Source organism: Carya illinoinensis, chromosome 3 (assembly GCF_018687715.1).
Source record: "Carya illinoinensis cultivar Pawnee chromosome 3, C.illinoinensisPawnee_v1, whole genome shotgun sequence".
Classification (NCBI taxonomy): domain Eukaryota; kingdom Viridiplantae; phylum Streptophyta; class Magnoliopsida; order Fagales; family Juglandaceae; genus Carya; species Carya illinoinensis.
Window position 1 is genome coordinate 13,534,030 of NC_056754.1, and position 26,383 is coordinate 13,560,412.

Here is a 26,383-nt window from a genome sequence, read left to right on the forward strand (position 1 = left end):
CCTTCAAAGGCATAACCCAAGCAACATCAACCCTTTGAAAGATCTCATCCCACAGCCCCTTGCTACCTCACAATGAAGTAGAAGATGATCCACAGATTCTCCATTATTCTAGCACATATAACACCAATCCATCACTACACATCCCCTCTTCTTTAAATTATCCGTGGTCAAGATCTTCCCAAGAGCGGCATTTCATACAAAAAATGCCACTTTGGAGGGCACACGAGACCTCCAAATATTCTTCCAAGGGAACGGAGAATGATCTTGTGTTGACAAAATTTTATAGTACGCCTTAACAGTACATTTCTTATGATTATTAGACCTCAACTTCAATCTCTCTCTCTGGGCCATAGGAGTCCCCTTGGATTATAGTAGGCTGAAAAAATCTGATACAATAGGTAGTTCCCAATCGTGGAAATTCCTATTAAAAAGAATATTCCACTGCTGAGAGCCATGAGAAAGAGTCGCATATCCGCCACTTGACTCTCCCTATTCGCTGCAATACGATAAAGAGTCGAAAATGCCCTTTGCAATGCATGATCCCCACACCACACATCTCGCCAAAAGCTGATACCATTGCCCTCACCGAGTACAAAACAAATCTGATTCTCAAAACATGGCCACCCCCTCCTTATAAACTTCCATAACACCACGCCATACACCCCTTTCACTTCATTGGAGCACCAACCACCCCAAGCAGCCCCATATCCAACATCATTAATTGCCTTCCACAATGATCCCCCCTCCAAATGATATCTCCACAACCATTTCCCCAATAATGCTTTATTAAAAGTTTTCAAATCACACACTCCCAAAAAGAATATCAAACCAATCAACCAAAAAGAATATCACACAACTAAATAGCATGGGATTTGTCAACTTGACCTTCAGATGATAAAATGTAAATGCTAGAAAATACAGACAATAAAATGTTCAACTATGCACCAACGAGAGATATTTCTTTTGCCTTTCCCAACCAAGAAGGCAATGAGATTCATTAAATAGAAAAATCCATGTACCAAAGATGCAATATAAAATACCAAGGAATGGAGCATGTACAGATACACAGAACTAAGAAAGCACTAGTTTCATACAACTGTCTCTAAAGCATTGCTTAGGGCCACACAAACTGAACTAGAGTTTATTAAAGTAATCTCCAACTGCAAGAGTGTGCACAATTAGGTGTCTTTTCAGCTTTCTAGAATGTGATTAGGTGTCTCACTTTGTATACTTCCCGTGAACATGGGCTTCGCCTAGTTTCATTTGTTCCAATAAAGTTTCTTACTTATCCTAAAAAAAAAATTCTTATAAAAAAAAATGTGCATAATGCTCATCCCATGTTAGTTTTACCAGAATCCTTCAATTTTCTTCCTGCATATCTACCGTTATATATTTACAACTAATACAAACAAATAACATAGGGGATGATGCAAACTTAAAATTGAAAAATAAAATTTACCTGCTCGGAAAGGAAGTGTGCAGAAACAGAATTCAATGAGTAAGAACTTAATTTATAATCCCGTTGGATAGCCTGCAATAAAAGATAATGAAATAAATTATTTGTTGTTAGTCTATATCATATATGATAGATGAAGCACACCATCTTAAGTAAACAAAGCTTAGGACAAAACCTGGAGCAAATCAAATTGAACCCTCCCTTCTACTGTCACTTCTTTACTTTCCCTGGTTCCCATCTGTCTGTGAAACCGACAAATATCAGAATTTTTTTTTTTTTAATTTTTTATTGGCACCGAGTGTCTAGGAACAACATCCCGACTAATCCCAGGGGTGCACAAGCCCTCGGCAAAGAGTTTCCCGCAAGTGTACAGCAGGTAATTCAAGGAAAAAAAATCCCTCAGTCTAATGGCCCTTAAAGATTGTTCGCACCCAAGGGGATTTGAACCTTAGACCTAGGGAAGCATAACCCCCCGGCCCTCAGAAAAATGTTCCTAGAAGGCAACAAGAATTCTAAAAAGACAAAAAATAATGCCAAAAAACTATTTCTACATGAAAATTTTAGCAAAGAAGCAACAAGTTTGGCAAAACATAAACCCCTACTTCAAGTCACCTATACTATTAACTTCCTTTTTTATGTGCAAAAATAATAATTAATTGAATTGGAATGGGTTTACCTTGAAGAAAATGTTGTATCTTTGACCCGAACTCTGCTATTCCTGATGCGGCCCAATATTGGAAATTCTGCAATTCCCAAGGTCTCAGCCCTCTGAAGACCATAAAAACAGGATTGTGAGATTAGCTGTAATGTAGAGAACGTCTTGGAAATGAAACCTTGGCATTAAAAGATGTAAATTGTAATAAAAGATACGGCGATAAGGATGCTAAAACAATGTAGAGGAAATTTACAATGAAAAATCTGCATCAACACTCAGAAAGTCCAATACGTCAATTACCTCAATGAGATATGGCAAATCAAATTTGCAAATGTTATATCCAATTATGATATCAGGGTCCACTTCACGGATAAAGTCCTGCAAGAAAACCTACTTATTAGATTATAAACATGCATAGATAGACCGTTCATACATTTAAGTTCTACCATACATTGGCTACATTTTTTATCAGTAAATAATAAATTTTATTAATGGAAATAGGCTTGGCTACATTTCAATGAAAAAGAAGTTTCATAAAAAACCGAAGGGAAAGTAAAAATGATATATCGTTCACTACTTACTACATTTCTATCAAAACTAATCCATCAATACACAATAGAGACGATAATTGGCACCATTACATAAAGAACTTTTATTCACTCTGTCAACAATTCATATGCACGGTTAATCATAATCATAATTTAATGGGCTTTATTTCGATAACCCTGTCCAAAAGAGAGCTAAGTTAGCTTGATCTATGAATTACATCATAGATTATTAGTGTTTCTGATGTTTTCCTAATTGATATTATTAATCTAATTGGGTTTAGCAAATATAGTGACCATATCCTCTTTCTAAGCTATAATAATAAAAATTTTAACACTCCATTAATTTTCGGTTATGGAGTTCATGTTTTTATACAGCATAGAACGATATGTTAAATTTAAGTTACACATGATGTAGCATTCTGTAATATTCTGCCACTCGGTAGCTATTTATCTGATTAATATTTTTTTAAAACTGCTGTTGGGTTAAATATCACCCACGAACTTATCATGAATAAAAATTGTGTTGATTGGATGTCAGTCTCTATCCAAAACGAAAATTACATACCCAGTATATTTTAAATAGATTAAGGTTTTCCCAGAAGAGGTTTTCATCTCCAATGATCTTGATATTTGATGAGCATGATGATTTGATGAACATGGCAACACGATGACAAATTGAAGGTATGCTACAAAACAGTTTGGTGACTACAAGTTCACAACTACACTCACAAAGCATATTACTCTCTTGATTTTGACAATTTCCCTTGTCTTCAAATTAAAAGGTCAATTACAAAGTAAAATGTGAAGTCAAAGTTTCAATGGTGAAGATAGACTGATAGCTTAAAGAACCTAATATCAAGAAAAATAAAACTTAAAACTAGAATGCTGTCGTCATAGAAGTGGTAACAGAAATCCATAAGCACTCTTGGACAATGCAAGACACAACACACCAAGACATATGATATAGCTAGTTTTAAGAATATGGGACTCACATTCACATATAATTCAAACAATCAATGGGAAGATCAAGGCCAAGGGCAAACAAATTTTGTACAGTTATTTTTTATAAGTAAAAATTAACTGTACAAAATCTTACAGTTAATTTAACTGTGTATAGATAAAAAACCATACTCTCCAAGCTAACAAAACTTTTCTCTCTGTATCAAAAGACATCACGTCAACACCAACAATTGAAGAGCATGTGTTAAGGGTCATCACATTCCGAATAAATGGCTGGTCCTCTCCCTGCAAAGTTACTAGATTGGCCACCTAAAAAGAAATGAGCAATTTCACTTCAAAAAGCATAAAACAAAATGATATTATAAAGCAAGTAAATTCTCTTCCCCAAATAAATCAAATAGATAACAAAGAAGAACCTGGATAACGGGATCATGGGTAGGCTCAGGAAAATGACCTTTACGACCAGCACACTCAATGTCAAAACTAAGTACGCGAAACGGAGCCATCTTTGAGAATTCCCCTTCTGGGGAATGGCTGATCAGCTCTGAATACCTAGATAAGTTGTTAAGGAAGGTTCTTCATAGGAAGAAAAGGTCTCGATAAGAAACATAACTGGACCCTTCTCCTAAGTGATACAATTACCTATCATCCTTGAGGATACAGGCAATCAAACTCTAATTGACAGTACGACAAATTCTTTGCTGTCTTCTTATATTTTCCAGCAGGAACTTCAATCCAATTCCCACCAACAATATTACGGTCAATCATAAAACGAAGAGCAAAAAGAACATTGCTTTCAAATGTAATGAAGCTCTTCGTGCCAAAACCAGTAATTTGTATGCCTCTATCAAGAATACCTGTCAATGTTTTAGCATGTTGACAAGAAATCATATCATTTACAAAAAAAAATTCTCTTAAGAATAAGCCTCTTGTTTTAAACCTTAAAAGCAACTGCATAATTATATAAATTACACTATTAGCTACATGAGGACAAGATTATGCTGCATAAAACCTTTATCAATAGACTATAGGAAAGAAAAATAATACAAAAAGAGAAAATGAAAGAGAATGAAAAACTATTCTCAAAGATGATTTTTGTTGTTTTTTTTTTTTTTTTTGATGAATAAATAAATATATTGATCAAAGAATGGCAAAGCCAGTTATACTAGTCTAATGCCCTAACTAGGTAGGCACATTAGAGACAAGAAAATCTTGAAGAACCATGCCATTAAAATCCACAGCTATGGCCCAACTACAAAGAGTTCTGAAAAATAAATCTTTTAGTTCCTCTAGAGATCTTTCTTGGTCTTCAAAAGTCCTCTCATTGCACTCCTGCCATAAGCACCACATAATGCATAGAGGAATCATCTTCCACATTGCTCTGATTGGTTGCCTTCCTCTTAAATTTGGCCAACTAGCCAAAGCTGCCTGCACCGTCTTCGGCATAACCCATGCCATGTCTAGTCGAGTAAATACCTCATTCCAAAGGGTTCCGGCTGTGTCACAATGCAGGAAAAGGTGCTCTACCGACTCACCCTCTCTTTTACACATACAACACCACTCTGTAATAATAATCCTCCTTTTTCTCAAGTTGTCAATTGTGAGAATCTTCCCCAGAGAAGCTGTCCAGACAAAGAAGGAGACTTTGGGTGGTGCCTTGTGTCTCCAAATCCTTTTCCAAGGGAACTGAGCATTTGGCTCCATAGTAAGAGCCTTATAGAACGAGCGAACAGTGAAAGCGCCTTTAGCTGCCGGCTTCCACCACATCACATCCTCAAGCTGCCTGTTTGGTCTGATGGCATATATTAGGCTATAAAACTCAGCAAAGCCACTTACTTCCCAATCTTGTGCCGCCCTACTAAAGGTAACATTCCAATGAATATATCCCCCCGTGGTCTCCAAAACATCTTCCACTGAAACGTCCTTTGCACTTGCTATCTGAAAGAGAGAGGGAAATAAATCTTGCAAGGCCCTATTGTCACACCAAACATCACTCCAGAATTTTATCCTTGAGCCCACACCCAGCTGTAACTTCACAAAGCGATTAAACACTTCCCATCCTCTTCTTATGTGTTTCCACAACCCAACACCATAGGCTCCCCTTACTTCTCTAGAGCACCAATCCCCCCAAAGCACACCATATTTCTTTTCGATCACCTTTTTCCATAATGATTCTGGTTCTATCGCATATCTCCACAGCCATTTTCCTAGTAAAGCTCGATTGAACACCCTTAGGTTTTTAATCCCCAACCCTCCACCCGAGATTGGACGACAAACCTGTGCCCACTTAACCAGATGAAACTTAAACTCCTCCCTCATCCCCCCCCACAAGAAGTCACGTTGTAGTTTCTCAATACGTGCCGCTACACTCGCTGGTATTGGAAAAAGAGATAAGAAATAAGTAGGTAGGTTAGAGAGAGTACTCTTTATCAGAGTCAACCTACCACCTTTAGACAAATACATTCTCTTCCATCCCGCCAATCTCTTCTCAATTTTTTCAATCACAGTATTCCAGACCGACAACGCCCTTGAGGCACTACCCAGAGGAAGTCCCAAATAAGTCATAGGTAATGACGTTATCTTGCACCCCAACAATCTAGCTAACTGGCGCGTGTTAGGCACATCCCCTATTGGCACCAGTTCTGACTTCTCTAGGTTCACCTTCAACCCGGACACTGCCTCAAAACAAAGGAATAAAGCCTTCAGTGCTTGCATCTGATTTTGTTCCGCTTCACACATGATAAGGGTGTCATCTGCAAACAAAAGGTGAGAAATATTAATAAAACCCCTCTCCGGGGTTCCTATCTTAAAACCCTCAACGAAGCCACTCGTAACCAAGGCCGTAATCATCCTGCTTAAAGCCTCCATGACTATAACAAACAATAAAGGTGACAACGGATCCCCTTGTCTCAACCCGCGTGAACTATTAAAAAAGCCCACTGCACCACCATTTACCAAAACTGAAAACTTCGCCGTCGATATGTACCAATGGATCCATTTCCCCCATCTCTCCCCAAAACCACATCTCCTTAGCAAATTGAGAAGAAACTCCCAATTGACATGATCATATGCCTTTTCCATGTCTAGTTTACACATGATCCCGGTATTTCCAGCCTTCAATCTACTATCAAGGCATTCATTGGCAATAAGCACAGCGTCTAGAATCTGTCTTCCTTTTACAAAAGCATTTTGTGGATTCAAAACAATCTTCCCCACCACCTCACTCAGTCTGTTCGCAAGAACTTTGGAGATTATCTTATATACCACATTCACTAAACTAATAGGCCGATATTCCGTGATTTCCGATGCCCCTACCTTCTTCGGTATCAATGCCAGGAAAGTGGTATTCAGACTTTTTTCAAATTTTCTGACCCTGTAAAACTCTTGGAACACCTTCATCAGGTCCTCCTTTATCACATCCCAACAATCCTGAAAGAATCCCATAGAAAACCCATCCGGTCCTGGTGCTTTGTCCCTGTTCATTTTCATCACTACCTCATGAACCTCTAACTCCTGGAACTCCCTCTCCAATCGTAACACATCACTTGATTCGATAGTATCAAAAACCATCCCATTCAAAGGAGGCCGCCATTCCACCTGTTCTGTAAGTAAGTTCTCATAAAAGTCAACTATATGATTGTGAATGGTCTGTTCATCTCTACACTCCACCCCTTCAAATTTCAGCATCTCAATATTGTTGTTTCTTCTATGAGAATTTGCAATTTTGTGGAAGAAACTTGTGCTTCTATCTCCTTCCTGCAACCATAACGCCCTAGACTTTTGACGCCATGACACCTCTTCTAGAAGTATCAACCTCTCAACATCTGCATTCAACTCAGCCTTCCGACCTAATTCTTCCTGTGTAAGTGGTTGCATCCCCTGACGCCTCTCGATCTCTAGAATTTCCAGCATCTTTATTTTTTTATTTTCCCCTACATTTCCGAATGATTCCGTGTTCCATACTCTTAAATCTCTTTTAAGTGCTTTCAACTTACCAGCAAAAATGAAACTGGGCGTACCATGTAACTGGTAGGAAGACCACCCTTGTTTAACCCTGCCACAAAACCTTCAGATTTCAGCCACATATTTTCAAATTTAAAAGGCCGCTGGCCACTACATAACCCTCCACAATCCAGCAAAATGGGCCAATGGTCTGAACCTATCCGGGGCAAATGCTTTTGCCATACATCCGGGAAATGGCTTTCCCACTCTGGGGAAATTAGGAAACGATCCAGTCGAGACCATGATTGATTGTTAGACCAAGCAGCAGTGCCTCCGGCTAGTGGCAAGTCTACCAAATTCAGATCAAAGATGCATTCCGAGAACTCCTCCATGGCTGGCCTCATTCTTCTACTTCCATCAACTTCACTACAGAATCTTGCAACATTGAAATCTCCCCCAATGCACCATGGAAGATCCCACCAACTATAAACCCCGGCTAATTCATCCCATAGTAATCTTCTATCCATATCTCCATTTGGGCCGTATACACCTGCAAAGGCCCATAGAAAGTCATCGGACACACACTTAAACGAACAAGCTACCATGTATTGTCCAATAAACTCCTCTATCTTATCCACCACCCTCCTGTCCCACAACAACAACACCCCACCCGATGCCCCGTTAGATGCCAAGTATGCCCAATCCACATGTATTCCACTCCATAAACTCCTCACAACCCTCCTATCAATCATCTTCAATTTTGTCTCTTGCAAGCATACTATATCCACTTTCCACTCTCGAAGCATGTTCCTAATCCGTAGGCACTTGTTAAGCTCATTAATCCCACGGACATTCCAAGTAACAATTTTAGGCTTCATGGGGAGGCAGCCAGCCCCTTATCTTTTCCTCTACCCCTTCTGGAGCTGCCCTCCATATTCATAGACCATGTCAATCTTCTCAGTTCCCGCTGTTTCTTAGAATGGCCTTTGTTTTTTTGATTATGCCCAGCTTCAATTGCTGTGAGCAATGCCATAAATTGCTCCTCGTATCCGTCACATTCTATCCCCACGAATTTTTGGATCTCTCTCACCTTATGAAAGACCCAATCAGACACTTTCGATTGATCCGGAAAATAGGAATCCAAAGGAACAGGATCCTCCCTCCTGTAGTTCTGAAAACCGTGTAAATCATCTTCAAAAGAGATATCTTCCAACCCCAACTGACCACTGTAACATACGAACCTAGAATTTAGGTTAATTCAATTAGAAATGATTTAGTTATGTTATTTTTATATTTATTCTTTTTATTAATTTATCTCTATGGTAAGATTTTAAGTAATTAGATTGCTACGACACGTTTTCTAGAAAGATTAGTAACGTCTAGTGCCTCGTATAGGTCACGAGCTACGACGTGAGATTTCAAAAGCAGCGCTAAGAGGTAAATAATATGATCATATAAATGTATGTGTAATGTAAATATTATAATTGGGTATGATAATATGATATGGTTTTGATGGTTATCTACGTTGCGCTAAGAGCCAAGTCAAGGTTAGATCGCTTTCATGAACTTCTATGAATTATGATGATTTACATGAAAGTAAGCCTATATATATGCTATGCTTTTATGGATTGTTGATTGATGGATTGAATGTTACTAAAATCACATGGAAGCCATGATATGATCATATAATAATTTAAGATAGGTATTCTATGAATTAAAATAGCCAGATCATGCATGCTTCATTCATGTAGTGCTTAGACCATGTATGCCATATATTGTTCATGCAATAACTTAAGTCAAGCATGCCATGTAATAAATAGCCAGATCATGTATGCCATATTCATGTAGTTTTGAGATCATGCATGCCATGAAATGTCATAAAATGATTAAATCATGTTAGGTCATGTCATGCTATGCTATACCATGTACAAGAATATATCATGTAATGCCATGCCATGTACAAGAATATGCCATGCTAGAAAAGTCTATGAAGTCCAAGAAAATTATCATGCATTAAGAAAGATAAACATTTTAAGGTAACACGGACCCAAGCGTGTTTACCATAGTTATGCTAAGACGGTACCACGAACTCAAGCGTGGTTACCACAAGTTAAGTGAAACACGGACTCAAGCGTGTTTCACTCCATGTCATGCAAGTTAAGTGAACATGGACTCAAGTATGTTTCACTTCATGTCAAGCAAGATAAGTGAAACACGGACCCAAGCGTGTTTCACTCCATGTCATGCAAGTTAAGTGAACATGAACCCAAGCATGTTTCACTCCATGTCAAGCAAGATAAGTGAAACACGGACTCAAGCGTGTTTCACCCCACGTCAAGCAAGATAAGTGAAACACGGTCTCAAGCGTGTTTCACTTCATGTTATGCAAGTTAAGTGAAACACGGACTCAAGCGTGTTTCACTACATGACAAGTTATGTGGTGCCATGGACTCAAGCGTGGTTCACCATGAAATAAGTATAATTCAAGATAAACAAGTTACTCATGCAGTCACGCTTCATGTTTGCCACGATTATGAATGTTTCCGTTCATGTTAATCCATGAATGTTATATGAAAGTTATGATAAGGCTTTAAAAATCAAATTATGCTAAGCTATATAGTATTTTACGGTATGATGTATTATTTACTGAGTATTCGACTCATTTTTTGTTGTTTGTCTTTTTGTTTTCTTCTATGTTAATTGCCACAGATGGTGATTATGATGATGCAGAGCTGGATGACCAGGAGTAGATTTAGTATAAGGACTTAGAGATGAATAAGTGTCATTTACACAAGGATTAAGTTTCTTTTATGTCATTTCAATAACTAGTCTTGTTTAAGACTAGCTCATGTTTTGCTTTATTCAGTTTCAAGTTTCAAGACTATTTATATCCTTCCAATTAAGTTTCTTTCAATAAATGAGGTATTTCAGAGTAATGAGTCTCTTTACCGGGCATTTTATCATGTTTGTTAGTAACGTCTCTATCCTACGGGAACGGGGTGTTACAATTGGTATCAGAGCTCAGGTCGAGAGATTCTGTAGACTCTTTTTGTTTATATATATAAAAAAAAAAAAGAAATAAGTTAGGATAGAAATTACCTAGGATGACTCCTGGCCAGCTCGAGGTCCACGAGGATCTTTATGATTATGTTTTAATTATTGCTTTGCTTGATTGAGTGCTTCATTGTTGATTGATTGTATTAGTTATACTCATTGCATGAACGATGTTATTAGAATGGCACCGGTTACTAGGCGTAATGAGCACCCTGAAGGCTCCACAGAACCACCACCGAATGAGCCTGAGGTATTGGCTGCTGCTGCTAGCAGACTTCTTCGGTACCTTGCTGATGATCAGGGTTTAGGAGTGAGGAATCCTAGGGTCGGTTGCACCCTAAACCAGTTTTGCAAGCAACCAAATGACTAAGACAAGGATGCTTTGGGTTTTTGACTAGTCTTGTAGCACCACCTGTAGAGGGACCCAAGCTTGAAGATATCCCCGTTGTCAGGGAATTTCCAGATGTGTTTCCGGAGGATCTTCCAGGGTTGCCCCCGGACCGGGAGGTTGACTTTTCAATTGATCTCCTACCTGGGACGGCACCTATATCGAAGGCACCTTATCGTATGGCTCCGGTGGAGCTGAAGGAGCTTAAGGAACAGTTGAAGGAGCTGTTGGAGAAGGGTTACATCCACCCTAGTGTGTCACCATGGGGCGCACCGGTTCTTTTTGTGAAAAAGAAGGACGGTTCAATGAGACTCTGCATTGATTATCGAGAGTTGAATCGGGTGACAGTGAAGAACAAATACCCCTTACCAAGAATTGATGATTTGTTTGACCAGTTACAAGGGGCCCAAGTTTTCTCCAAGATTGATCTATGATCAGGCTACCACCAGCTCAAGATCAAGTCAGAAGATGTTTCCAAGACGGCGTTCAGAACTCGTTACGGACACTATGAGTTTTTAGTCATGCCATTCGGTTTGACGAATGCCCCAGCAGCCTTCATGGACATAATGAATAGAGTGTTCAGGGAGTATGTAGATCAGTTTGTTATTGTGTTTATTGATGACATTCTAATCTACTCTAAAAGCCCAGCAGATCATGAAGGACATTTGAGGGTTGTGTTACAGATATTAAGGAAGCAACAGTTGTTCGTAAAATTCAAGAAGTGTGATTTCTGGTTGAAAGAGATTACCTTTTTGGGGCATGTCGTGTCAAAAGAAGGAATTTCAGTAGACCCGATGAAAATTGAAGCAGTTGTGAACTGGGCCACGCCAACCAATGTTAATAAAGTCAGAAGCTTCTTAGGTCTTGCAGGGTACTACAAGAAGTTCGTCGAGGGGTTCTCCAGTATCGCAGCCCCGATGACTAAGCTGACGAGCAAAAATGAGAAATTTATATGGACTGAAGATTGTGAAAGAAGCTTTAGGGAGCTGAAGAAGAGACTAGTCACAGCACTTGTACTCACTGTTCCCTCGGGCAATACGGGATTTATCATTTACAGTGATGCTTCTCTTAAGGGTTTGGGATGTGTCTTAATGCAGCATGGGAAGGTTATTGCCTACGCTTCTCGACAACTCAAGAGTTACGAAGAGAATTATCCGACGCATGACCTAGAGCTTGCAGCTGTTGTGTTTGCCTTGAAGTTATGGAGACACTATCTCTATGGGGAGAAATGCGAGATTTATACCGACCATAAGAGCTTAAAGTATTTCTTTAGTCAGAAAGACTTGAATATGAGACAGCGCAAATGGTTAGAACTTTTAAAGGATTATGATTGCAACATCAACTATCATTCGGGTAAAGCTAATGTAGTGGCAGATGCCTTGAGTCGGAAATCGTCCTCTAGTACCCTCGCTTCTATGTACACCCCTCAGAAGCACATTCTTTTGGATATGGAGAGAGCAGGGATAGAGATGATTATGGACACACAGGCTCGGTTGAGCAGTCTGACTTTGGGATCATCATTAATAGATCGGATAAAAGTTGCCCAAAATAGTGATCCAGGCTTAGTGAAGATCAAAGGAGAGGTACCAAAAGACAAAAGGCCGGAATTTTCAATATCTAGGGATGGCACTCTGAGGTTTAAAGGAAGAATTTGTGTTCCGAATGTTAAAGAGATTAGAGATGTGATTTTGAAAGAGGCTCACCGCTCACTCTATACAGTTCACCCTGGTAGCACTAAGATGTATAGAGATTTGAAGCAACAGTTCTGGTGGAGCGGTATGAAACGTGAGATAGCTAATTATGTGGCTCAATGTCTAACTTGTCAACAGGTCAAAGCAGAGCATCAGAGGCCATCCGGGCTATTACAACCACTCCCTATACCGGTTTGGACCTGGGATGAAATTGGTATGGATTTTGTTTCAGGATTTCCTAAGGCACCAGGGGGTCAGGATGCGGCATGGGTGATTATTGACAGATTGTCAAAGTCAGCTCATTTCATTCCAGTTCAGATGACGTATTCTACAGACAAATTGGCAGAGTTGTATGTACGCGAAATTGTCAGGTTGCATGGAATACCTTCAAAGATTGTATTAGACAGGGATACTCGTTTCACTTCAGTGTTCTGGAGAAGTGTACAGAAAGAGTTAGGGACAGAATTGACCTATAGCACAGCCTTTCATCCGCAAACAGATGGGCAGTCAGAGGGGACAGTGCAAATTTTGGAGGATATGCTTAGAGCTTGCGTGATGGACTTTAAGGGCAGTTGGATTAAATACTTACCCCTGATCGAGTTTGCATACAATAACAGTTACCAAGAGAGCATTCAGGCGGCCCCATATGAGGTTCTTTATGGTCATAAGTGTCGGTCACCCCTTTATTGGAATGAGGTTGGAGAACGTAGAATCCTTGGGCAGGAAATTATTCAAGATATGTGTGAAAAGATAGCTGTCATTCGGAAAAGGCTCGCCATTGCGAAAGAACGACAGAAAAAGTATGCAGATCAGAGGCGTCGAGAGCTGCATTTTGAGGTAGGAAGCAAAGTATTCTTGAAAATTGCGCCGATGAAGGGAATCATGAGGTTCGGAAAGAAGGGCAAGTTGAGTCCGAGATATTTAGGACCCTTTGATGTACTGGAGAGGATTGGAGCTGCAGCTTATAGGTTGGCTCTTCCACCGCAGTTGTCTGCCATTCACGATGTTTTTCACATCTCCATGCTTCGGGAGTATATACCAGATCCGACACACATTTTAGAATACGAGCCTCTCCAAGTTTGCGAGGATCTCACCTACGAGGAGTTTCCAGTTGGGATCCTTGCACAAAAGACTCAAGTCCTCCGTAAGAAGACCATTTCGATGGTCAAAGTATTTTGGAGCAACCACACGGAAAAAGAGGCTACATGGGAACTAGAGGAGGACATGAAGAACAAGTACCCATACTTGTTTGATTGAGGTACGTAATCTCGAGGACGAGATTTTTCTTAAGGAGGGGAGTCTGTAACATACGAACCTAGAATTTAGGTTAATTCAATTAGAAATGATTTAGTTATGTTATTTTTATATTTATTCTTTTTATTAATTTATCTCTATGGTAAGATTTTAAGTAATTAGATTGCTACGACACGTTTTCTAGAAAGATTAGTAACGTCTAGTGCCTCGTATAGGTCACGAGCTACGACGTGAGATTTCAAAAGCAGCGCTAAGAGGTAAATAATATGATCATATAAATGTATGTGTAATGTAAATATTATAATTGGGTATGATAATATGATATGGTTTTGATGGTTATCTACGTTGCGCTAAGAGCCAAGTCAAGGTTAGATCGCTTTCATGAACTTCTATGAATTATGATGATTTACATGAAAGTAAGCCTATATATATGCTATGCTTTTATGGATTGTTGATTGATGGATTGAATGTTACTAAAATCACATGGAAGCCATGATATGATCATATAATAATTTAAGATAGGTATTCTATGAATTAAAATAGCCAGATCATGCATGCTTCATTCATGTAGTGCTTAGACCATGTATGCCATATATTGTTCATGCAATAACTTAAGTCAAGCATGCCATGTAATAAATAGCCAGATCATGTATGCCATATTCATGTAGTTTTGAGATCATGCATGCCATGAAATGTCATAAAATGATTAAATCATGTTAGGTCATGTCATGCTATGCTATACCATGTACAAGAATATATCATGTAATGCCATGCCATGTACAAGAATATGCCATGCTAGAAAAGTCTATGAAGTCCAAGAAAATTATCATGCATTAAGAAAGATAAACATTTTAAGGTAACACGGACCCAAGCGTGTTTACCATAGTTATGCTAAGACGGTACCACGAACTCAAGCGTGGTTACCACAAGTTAAGTGAAACACGGACACGCTTTCTCTTTACCAGGCATTTTATCATATTTGTTAGTAACGTCTCTATCCTACGGGAACGGGGTGTTACAACCACTGACATCGGGTAACACCAAATCCCCATCCACCGACAGCATCAAATCGTCAGATCCCTCCCCCTCTTCCTCCCCTGAATCTGATTCCAATACAACTCTAACCTGCTCCTCCATCGGCACTAAACCCAGTTCATCCATGCAAATCGGCACTTTCTGGCTTTCCTTGTACTGAAAACTGCCCTCCAGATTCAACGGCAAGTCCCCCGATAGCTTCAAAAATTCGCCCTGTTCCATCCTCGCCGTCGGGACCACATCGGAGTGCTCCAACGCCATCATCGGCGTTGTCTGTAGTCTCACCTCCCTCCTCTCCACCGTCGGAGAGCTTTGCAGCATCTTCTCAGATATCCTCGGGCTCGGATCTACACTCGATGACTTCGTATTCTCGTGCAGGGCCGCCGGGATCTCGTCGACGGTCTCCAGAATCACCGTCGGCGAGTTCTGTGTCGTCGCCGACACCTTCGCCGCCGACGTCTGCCACGGTGGCTTCTCCACCTCTTCCGTGGAAACGCAGACAACCGGGTTGATAAAACCTGGCTTGAAAGAACCCAGAATTGGTTCATCTGGGTCTTCAGAATTGGACCTGGGCTGAGAAGGCCCAAGCCCAAAGCGAGGCCCTCCACTCGTGGAGGCCTTGTTCCCGTGAGAAACGGGTAGTGGCCTTAATTTTGGGCTACGGGCCCCCACCTCCAGGCCCACTCTTTGCCTCAACCCAGCCTTATGAAATTCTTTAAGACCCTCCCTCTGAAACGCCACCGTTCCAGACCTCTCCCTTTCATCCTCCCATCTCCCTCCTATTTCCTTAATCAACCCGACATAAATTCTGACTTCATCCATTTCTTTCTGCAGCTTCCTTAACTGGCCCTGTAGCTCCAACAGACGTTTGCTGGACACTCACGTCTCCTTTCCAACTACCCTGCCAGACTCAGCTTTTCGAAGATGGTGTGGGGCTCGACGTTCCCCCCCAACTACCTGGCTTGCACCTCCGGCAAGCCCCTTCTACCCATACGTCGGTCCTGCAGTGAGGACCTCCTTGAAAGTTCTGGGCACAGTGTTAGAGGACTTAACCAGATTCTTCACTCCTCCCCCTGTTCCATATCCATTTCCTCTAATTTGAACCAACTCTAAAGCCAGATTCTTCACTTTCCTCCATCCCCATCCATCCTCACCTTCTGGTAAACAGAGTAAGCGGATTCTACCCTCCTTTCCATATTCAGCAATCGACAAATATAGCCCTCGCCAATTCGAACAGCGTTGGGCAACAAAACTGCGATATCCTTCTCTTATTACTGAATATACATCCTTCCTTCCCCCTTTCAGGCAATCCTCCAACACTTTCACCATCCACAAAGTTGTGTTTCTGCCCACCAACAGTTCATACCTCTCCTTCCACCCGTGTTCTGAAAAACGAAAATTATTTCCTTCCTTTGAGAGGCTAATCAGCTTGGACTCAACAACTACTTCACGTGAATAAGCCATAGAAATGCAAAATCTTTAAGTAGAGTTTTCAGCTTTCAGCATGAACTTTGTGACCAAGATGTTAGAATGCATTAAACACAAATTGAAAATAAACCAATGCAAAACATTAGAAAGTTAAGCAGGATCGAAGCTCAGCAGAAAATGAACGATAACATTTTTCAAACGTGCCACAACCTTGACAAAGAAGGTGTCCCATTTTTTTGTTGTTATCCATCCATGAATGCATTTCCCATGCAATTCATTAAGATAAAATATATATATATATATATAATTTTCAAAAGTTTGTAATCCTTACGTTAGTAAATCTAAATTTATACCTCGGCAGCTGGTCACCATTGTTGGCAATGCAACGACGATTTTAAGAAAAGGATGAGAAGTCTGCTGCTGGTAGTACATAATACTCCTTTTCTCCACTAATTCAATACGACGGATATATTTGGGTACCTTACCATTCCGATTCACCTCTTTCATCCTTGCCTGAAGCATCACCAAACAATAAAGTGTATCATGATGACTTGATTTTTTTTTTCTCTTTCAATCAGTGGAATTACGGCAATTTAATGTATATAATTTCCCTGTAAGTGACGAAAATGAATACCTCAAGAGTTTGATGAAACCGAGAGATATCATCAGGGCCCATTCCAGCAGGGCAGCTGATGTAAAAATATGGCTCAAACCCATGAACATGGCAGCAAACGCTATGCCCTAGCAGATTGCCAAAAAATAGGCAAAGATTTTATTATATTGATGGGAAATTTTTTAGAAGAAATTAGCACAGTGAAGGGTATCTTTCAGTGCTCATTACTTCTTATAAACCTAAAACACAATAAATTTTGCAACTAAACAAAAAAATTTGCAACTAATGATCTAAACTATTTTCTGATCTCGATTTGGTAACCGAATGGTTGGAGTCTGAATTTATGAATTACTCGGGGAAAGATTCTTGAAAGAAAAATGTACTAATTTCTATCAGTTCGACTTGATTTGGAAAAAAAAAATTGCGAATGTTAGTTTACTTTGTGCAAAATTGTATGAATATGTTAAAGCTCGGCAATCGTGACAACTTGGGAATGCAGCTGAGTAAAAGGTCACTCTTTAAATGATTAAACAAGCAGTAATTCGCCTTTTGCTGGTAAATCTATTATACGAACATAAATAAGTAAATTTATTTTGAAAATTTTTGTCGTGACGTTCAGTTCGAAAATTAAGCAAAACGAGAGTTGAAAAGAACTGTGATGAGTTACCAACCTTCCCTAGTAACACCGAAAATTCGGATAATGGCGGCGGGTCCAGCTGATTTGGGCAACAGTTCTTTATGACTCTCCCCGATCACATAATCAATCTCCAGTTGCTGAAAAACTAAGACACCAAAATGAAAACAATTACAGAAACCCTAGCGCAGTAAAAAATCCAGGGAGTAGAGTAGTCGGTCGGTCACTCACGGATGCTCCGAGACTGAGAAACGTAGGCGTCGGAGAGGGGCGGGCGGGACCACTTGGCAAGTCGGGCCGCGCGAGCCCGGCGGTCGTCGATGTCTCGGAGGATCTCCTCGTCCTCGTCCTCGAGTAAGAGGGTTTCGTCGAGGAAGACGTCCTCGTCCAGGAAGTCGTCCTCTTGGGATGCCGCGTGGTGCTTAGGAGTTTGGGCCGGCGAGGGCTGGGGCGGCGGGGGCGGGCGTTTCCGGGTGTTGCCGTTCTTGCTCATGGCGAGTAATTGGGATTTTGGGGCGTCTGGGCAGCGTGAGTCTACGTCCGAGGAATAGGCAGAGAGAGAGAAATAAGTATTTGGAGGGAAAGGACTAGCAGCTTGTTCTGAGATTCCCGCCAGTTTTGCGGGTTTTTCTCGTTTTCTTCTTCTTTCTCTGTTTTTCTAGAATGAACATTACTCATTTATATTAAAAAAAAAATGATATTAACAATTGTAAATATGTAAGTTTCACAAAATTATTTTTAAAAAAATAAATAAATATAAAAATTATATAAAAAAAATTTAATTTTTTAATAATAAATATTACTCTTTTTTAAAACAATTGTACTTCATAATTATGTATAGCATTAATTTTCATTTAATTAAACAAACAGTTCTACCGAAAGCCATCAAGATCTAACATGTGCAGCGAATAGAATTACACAACAAAAAGTCCAGCACTATCCATGCAAGAAGGCTGTGTTTGGGTGTTGAAGTCTCTTCAACACTTCTCAACACTTCTCACTACTATTCATTACTTTATTATTACTTTTCACCTACTTTTTTTACTATTCATTACTTTTTACTTACTTTTTATTACTATTCTTTACTTTATTATTACTTTTCACCTACTTTTTATTACTATTCACAACTCTCCTCAACACTTCTCAACACCCAAATCCACCCAAATAAAGAGGTTTGTGCCACCGTTAAAGAGTATCATCTACAAAACGTGCATGTCACGCTAAAGATGTACTACCTCATTTTTTTTTGTTTATTAACATGAAAAATATCCAAAAAAATGGAAAGAAGATAACAACATTTAAATCTCCAACATTTGAATCTCTTGGATCAAGGGACTATAACTGAAGAATTGTTCTAGGGTGGAACGAATAGCCTCCACAGTAACAAACGAATCTCCCTCAAGAACTAAATGTGAATTCTCCATAGGATAAATCATCTGTAAAACTCAAAAGGCAGCAAAGGCCTCAGTATCATCTAGGGGTGAGATTCGGCCGGTAATTGAGTTCGGTCTAGTCTAATTTTGGAAGAATCGAATTCATTCGATTCAGTCCCAATCTAAAGATTTTTCATCCCAGACTAGACCAAAAAAATATATTTTTTTTTATTATTATTTGTATTTATTATTTATATAAAGAATTATATATAATTAATTATTAATATTACAATATTACATAAGTATTATATTCTTTAATGTATAACTATTATATATATTAACATATTATAAAAGTTATAGTATAAATTATAGTGTATGTATAAATTTATAATAGTATTAGATAATTAACTCAATATACTAGTATTAAATCACTATAATTACATAGAGTATTATTTAATATAGTGTTATCAATTTATCACTAACATATAGTATATGAGTAATACTACTAGTATAGTTATTAGTTATAGTATTAGACTATTGATATTAAGTCTATAACTATATATATTTAGATTATATAAATTTATAATAGTATTAGGATAGTTAACTTAGTATATTAGTATTAAATCACTATAACTACATAGAGTATTATTTAACATAGTATTACTAATTTATCACTAACTTATAATATATGAGTAATACTACTAGTATAGTTATTAGTTATAGTATTGGACTATTGTTACTAAGTCTATAACTATAAATATTTAGATTAATGTATTATCATATTCTTTAATGTATAACTATAATATAATACTAGTATCTTCTATATATAAAAAGTGTGTATGAAACGGAAAATCTTGTTTTAACGGTTTTTCTTATTTTTCCGTTAAAGTTAACACCGTTTGTTTTAACGGTTTGGCACATAAAATGAAGACATAAATATTGAGAGAGATAGCATTCAATGTTGTTATATGATTTATTAATCTCAATAATTATAATACTTAATAGTTTATATAATAATAAGTAATTAAAGATTAGTTATTATATTTTTCTCTTTCTCCTTAACATATACACGTGTATTAGGTGCATAAGACGTAAATCCCTAAGTATAATATACGTGTATTATACGTTTCATTAATTCAGATTATTGAGTATTCCAAATTTAAAAATCTCATATAATATATAATATAAGTGCGTTTAATCAAAGTATTTTTTTTTCCCATGGTAGTAGGACGTAGCTTCCGCTAAGTCATATTCCATACGTGGGCTTGTTATGATAGGCACGTGACAAAGGCCGTGATCCTTGAGCTAATCAAGAAAGAGTAAATTCGGCCAACAATTTCAAAATATATTTTATGATTTATATATATGCTATATCTAGAAAATATTATACCACAAATTTTATAAAAAGATTATGTTTTAACTTTATGTTGTCCCTGATCAACTCAACCAACAGCAAAATAAGAATTTCAATGTTGTATCTATTGATTGTCTACAGGATGACATAAATTAATGAATTATAATACAAACATCAAACAATACATATTTTGAACTACCGTTTGTATTAGACTTTTATTAAATTTTTCGTATACATCTTTGCTAAAATTATAGATGTTATAAACATGTATTGGATTATATGATACTTTGAACTAATTTTTTTATTTTTTCCAATATGCCTTAAATTATTAAGTGACATCAATAATTTTTATAAAATATATATTATTTTTTACAAATAATCATTTCATAAAATTAGACAAACGTGCTTTGCACGTTACTCTCACCTAGTATATTAATATATTAACATATTATTAGGGTTATAGTATAAATTATAGTATATGTATAAATATATAATAGTATTAGTGTAGTTAACTTAATATGTTAGTATTAAATCACTATAACTACATAGAGTATTATTTAATATAATATTACCAATTTATTGCTAACATATAATATATAAGTAATACTACTAATATAATTATTAGTTATAGTATTGGGCCATCGGTACTAAGTCTATAACCATATATATTTAGATCAATGTATTATTATTCTTTAACGTATAACTATAATATATAGTACTAGTATATATTAATATATTAACATATTATAAGAGTTAACAAATAACATCTATTTTTTTAAATCAAACATTTATTAAACATCATAAATACAAATACTAACAATAGATAGTATTTTTTTTTTTAACATATGGGGACCAAAATGGGGGAGAACGGTATCGTTTGTTGGAATATTTTTTTAACTTAAACCATATCATTTGAAAGGGTGCCGTTTGAGATTAATGTGAATCCGAACAACGTCGTTTTAAGACAAGTTTTCCATTTCATGAAACCCCCCCATTTCCTTCTCCCGATTCACTTTCGTTTCAACTTTCCTCAAATTCCTCTTGCTCTCTCTCTACTCTCTTCTCATCTCAAATCCTCGATTCTTGGTGCCATATTGAAACCCTAGCCCCTCTCATCTACAATTCTCAGCTCCTCCATCCTGTCCAAGCTCCATTGCATACTTGCAGTCACTCGCAACCCTCCTCTCCATCCCGTCGCATTTGTGAGTCTACTTCAGTCATTCACTCTCCATTTCTATTAATGTTTAGAAGTTTATATAGGAAAAATAGAAAAGAAAGTGAGGATTAATTAAGATGGAATGGAGTTTGTACAATATAAATAATTCTAATTCAGGGGGTGTTTTTTTATTATGGAACCTTTGTGAAGAATTGATTTGTGTATGGAGTTTATAGTGGCTTTTATTTTAAATATTTCTTCAAGAGGTCTTGGTTCATCAGCAAAATCTTGAGTTAATTTATTGACTTTGTTGATTCTAAAATGCTTAGAAATATTGATTTGTAAAATCTTCAAATTGCTTACCATTCGGTTATATTTGGTTAAAATAGCTATTTTTTTGTTATTTAGTCCAAGTTTTGAGATTTAATCAATCCCAAACAATGCCGATATCAAAAGTTATCAGCAAACAAAGAAAAGAGAAAGATGTTTATATTACACAAAAACGTTGAAAGCTTTACAATCCTATAGGACTTACAACCTAAAACTTAGAGAGAGAAGTTCCAACTTCTCTCTAAAACACCCAAAGTGCAAACCGCTCAAGGGAGGGGGATGAAAAGTAGATTTGTAGCTCTTCGGTGCCCAACAGCCAACATGGGCCACACCACTAGATTCCCAAGGTGCCGATCTATAAGACAGGCGAAGTAGTTCATTAAAAGGGGCGACGCGTGAGTCACACGAGTAAGTTGAAGTTGGTGCGTGGATCCCACGCACCTCCGTCTAGGGAGATTTTCTGCTGCCACGCGTGGCTGTTTTGGGGCCAGGGTCACCGACCATTTCAAATTTGCTTATCGACATAGTCCCAAGGTAGTGTGTGTTCTACATGTGCTTTTACAGCTTCCTGCTCAGTGTTTTACATTTCTGTTTTTTGATGTGTTTTGATTTCTGTTGTCTTTTACGTTTCAGTCGATCTATGTTACGTTTCTATGTTTCTGGTTTAGTGTAGTTTGGTTTTGTTGTTTGTGTTGGTTAATAATAAAAAGGAATAGACTATTTCATTTTTTTGTCTCACTCATCTTTTTGGAGGATTGGGTGTTTTGTCCCTCTCTTCTTTTGGATGATGGGGGTGGTTCATCCATCTCCTCCTGTGATGGGTGGGGGTGGGTTATCTCTGTTTCTACAGAGTTGTATAATCTCAGACAAATCAGGATTGAAATTTCAATAAGTTTTGTCATTTGAGAGGATATAGAAGTTAAGACAATGTCCGTCCCAAAAAATTTGTGTGCGGGGGTGCCCCAAACAGATGAGTAGTTTGACTTGTACTCTGATTTTTCCTATATTTATTAGTCACAACTGTAACTTATCTTTCAAAAAAACTATTACACCAAAAAGCTGCAAGGGGCAGGACTGTAAGATGGAACATAATCATAAAGAGAGTACTCAATTTTCTATTTACCTATGCTGCTTTTTCGTGCTGAAAATGAGGTTTGTCGTGATGGGGCCTTTTCTAATTTTTGTTTAGCACATTATTACTTCAACAAGACTAGGAAAAGTGATACTTGATTTACATAGTTCAAGCATGTCTCTTTCCACCATTTTCTGTGGTAAAAATTTTAATCAAAACTTGTTTGTTCCTTGTTTTATGTAATGACAACAATTTGAGACTTGTTTAAACTTTGTGTAATGACAACAATTTGAGATTTGTTTTGTGCCTTCTTAGCAGAGAGAGCTTGGAGTCTTCTACTATTATTTAAGATATAGTTAACTTTATATTTAATCTAATTGTTGGTTGTTTATTTTTGTAGATGGAGTATTCTACATATGATATGCAAGAGTCAACACAAAGTCAACATATGCCTCCACCCCCATCCAATGTAAGTAATAAATCTAATATTAGTGGGTCACAAAGTGAGAGAGTTAGGTCAATAGTTTGGGATCACTTTACAAGAATACCATAAGATGATCATACTAAACTTAGGGATGCATGTAATTATTGTGGTGCTTCGTATGCATGTGATACAAAGATCAACGGTACGAAATCCATGAAGTATCACATTGAGAAATAATGTAAGAAATGTCTGTTTAAGAAGACGGATAAGTCTCAGACGACTTTAGGTTGGAAGGTGGAGGGAGGTAGTAGTAGTGGAGAACTTGTACCTATTGTATTTAGTATTGAGACTTGCCAAAAAGTCTTAACATAGATGATTATTATTGATCAGTTGCCATTTTGATTTGTTGAAGGGGATGGTTTCAGAAAGTTTATACTTGTGGTTTGCCCTAAGTGGGTATCGATTCTATCCCGTTTGACGATTGCCAATGACTATTTTTAATTTGTTTATGAGGGAAAAAAATAACTTGACAAGTGCTATTCGAGGGCAACGAACTTCCCTCACCACGGATACATGAATACCTGTGCAAAACCTCACAGCACACTTTATTGATGATGACTGTAAGCTACACAAAATGATTCTTTCCTTTTCTTTGATTGAAAATCACAAGGGTGATATACTTGGTAAGGGCGTAAAGTTGTGTTTGCATGATTGAGAGTGATCGAAATTATATGGAGTCACTCTTAATAATGTAAATTCTAATAATGAGGTTGTTTCTTATTTAGAAAAAAAAATCAAGTATAGGAAGGCACGGTCTTAGAACATGAATTCTTACATATTCGATGTTGTACCTACATTTTGAACTTGATCATCGTGAGGGGTTGAAAGAATGTGAGGAGTCTATTGCGAAGGTGAGAGGTGTTGTGAAGTATGTTAAATCATCCACTTAAAAGTGGAGTACATTTAAAAAATGTGTGGAGTTGGAAGAGATTCAATCCAAAAGCCATGTTTGCCTAGATGTACCAACTAGGTGGTACTCCATCTATCTCATGTTAGAGAAGGCTTCAAAATGTAGAAAGAATTTTGATCGATTGGAGGAACAAGATATGAGTTTTTTAGGTAGTATTGGAGATGGCGATGATGAAGATAATATGGTGAATAAGAGAAAGTCAAAGAAGTTAGGGCCTCCCAATGCATCTAATTGGGAAAAGGTACAATCGTCTGTGAAATTTCTTGGATTATTTCATGATGCTACTTTACGCTTCTCGGTGGGTGAATATGTAATTTGCAATATTATTTTTATGGAGTTGATTACTATTAAATATGCCATTAACATGGAGTGTGAAAAGGGAAGCCCTGTGGTGGGGTTAATGAACACAAATATGAAGAGAACGTTTGAAAAGTATTGGGAGAACTTGGATAATCAGAATATGTTGCTGTATGTTGGGATTTTTCTTGATCCTCGCTACAAAATGTGATATCTTGACTTTGGGTTAAGAAAAATGTATGCAAATGATCTTTCAAGAACCATTGATTTGAGTTAGAGGGTAAAAAATATATTTATCCACATGTATGAGGCATACATGGAAAATGAAAAAGGGAGTTATTCTTAGCGCACAAGTTCCCCACATGAAAATGTAAGTCCTTCAACAGATCAGTCTATGAATAGAAATGCACATTTGATAGCCCAATTTAAGCAAAAGTTACAGTCAAAAGACTCTTTGAAAAGCAAGTTAGAGGTTGATATATATATATATCTAGCTAAAAAATGTGAGGATCAATGTGATAGTTTTGACCTTCTAAATTGGTGGAAGGTGAATTCAGTTAGATATCACGTACTTTCAAATGTTGCACGACATATACTTGCAATACCGGTATCTACTATGACCTCTGAATCTACATTTAACACTGCAGGTCGTATACTTGACCCTTTCCGAAGTAGTTTAAATCCTATGACGGTTGGTGGTCTCATATGTACACAAAATTGGATTCGTTCTTCTTCTACTCTAATAAAACTTAGGACTTTAATGGATAAAGTGGAGAAATTTGAGAAGCAGTTGGATATGGGTATATAATAAATTTACTTTTGATATCTTTTATGTTATATTTTGTTTTATCTTCTATGTTATTTAATTTTATTTAACTTGTTTTATTTTAAATTTTTATGGATAGAACTTGTTGGAGAAATTACTGATTTTGTGGAGGGATCAAATTCAATGCCTATCGGCCCTATACCCAATGCTGATTAAAGACTAAAAATGTGAGAAGATTGTACTGTTTTATTAGATTAAGAATGGATTTAATTGAACTTCTCGTGAAGACTTTGCTTATCAAAGATCTTCAAGGGAGGTAAATGAAGGCATGCTGTAGATAGGGCCAGTATCATAAAAGGATTCATGTAATCAATCCTAATTAGTTGAAATAAGGCTTAGTTGAGTGAGGGTTGACATTGTACAGTTCCTTTTAGATTGTTTTTTAAGGGTCTGCAGATGATGTATAGGCATGTATTTTACGTGTTTTAATTTTATATTTGCTCGTCATTTCATAGCATCTCTCTTGAATCCTTGATTTAAAGCCTCTTGCCCACTCTTTCAACTAGTTTTAGTAGCGCTAAATATCATTAAACAATTCACTGCAAGGAATTTTGTCCAATTCATTTCATTGGAATCTAAATATCTTGATTGTGTTAAGATTTATCTTGATTGTGTTAAGATTTGAATGAGATGGTTTAAAGTTTAAACTATTTTCATGCGATTGGTGATGAGAACTTTTGCTAATAATTCTTTTGTTTACACTTTACAGAGTATTGTGAAAAATAAAAAGTATGCCAAGCCAAAAGATGTAGGAGCTGCCGGGGCCTAAGACGATAATTGTATAATTTATATTGATGTAATTTTATAAATACTTTATGCTACTGTTAATAGTTTTTTTTTTTTTGATAAGTAATTTATGTATCGTTATAGTGTTTTTTTATCTAAATTACTAAATATGACTTCTACTCTTACTTTTTTTTCAA

The 26,383-nt window shown here is 37.3% G+C and overlaps 1 protein-coding gene and 1 long non-coding RNA gene across 3 annotated transcripts in view; one reads left to right on the forward strand and one right to left on the reverse strand.

Annotated features, from left to right (window-relative positions):
- The window catches only part of LOC122303359 (DNA polymerase delta catalytic subunit), a 29,456-nt gene extending 11,153 nt beyond the window's left edge, over positions 1 to 18,303 (reverse strand). The window contains exons 1-11 of the mRNA XM_043115114.1: positions 17,890 to 18,303; positions 17,696 to 17,806; positions 17,046 to 17,152; positions 16,765 to 16,924; positions 4,281 to 4,476; positions 4,036 to 4,171; positions 3,791 to 3,928; positions 2,412 to 2,489; positions 2,133 to 2,224; positions 1,632 to 1,698; positions 1,460 to 1,531 (exon numbers count right to left, since the gene is read on the reverse strand). Of these exons, the coding sequence (XP_042971048.1) occupies positions 1,460 to 1,531; positions 1,632 to 1,698; positions 2,133 to 2,224; positions 2,412 to 2,489; positions 3,791 to 3,928; positions 4,036 to 4,171; positions 4,281 to 4,476; positions 16,765 to 16,924; positions 17,046 to 17,152; positions 17,696 to 17,806; positions 17,890 to 18,151 (1,419 nt within the window). The 5' untranslated portion in view covers positions 18,152 to 18,303. The remainder of the gene's footprint in view (positions 1 to 1,459; positions 1,532 to 1,631; positions 1,699 to 2,132; positions 2,225 to 2,411; positions 2,490 to 3,790; positions 3,929 to 4,035; positions 4,172 to 4,280; positions 4,477 to 16,764; positions 16,925 to 17,045; positions 17,153 to 17,695; positions 17,807 to 17,889) is intronic.
- A 3,043-nt stretch (positions 18,304 to 21,346) lies between these two features.
- On the forward strand, positions 21,347 to 26,368 carry LOC122303360. Of its 2 annotated transcripts, XR_006240659.1 has the most exons (5): positions 21,349 to 21,587; positions 22,070 to 22,405; positions 23,344 to 23,412; positions 25,540 to 25,627; positions 26,170 to 26,368. It is a non-coding gene; the product is annotated as an uncharacterized LOC122303360 (long non-coding RNA). The 2 variants fall into 2 exon arrangements; XR_006240658.1 differs by having other exon boundaries at positions 21,347 to 22,405.
- Positions 26,369 to 26,383: the final 15 nt, after the last annotated feature.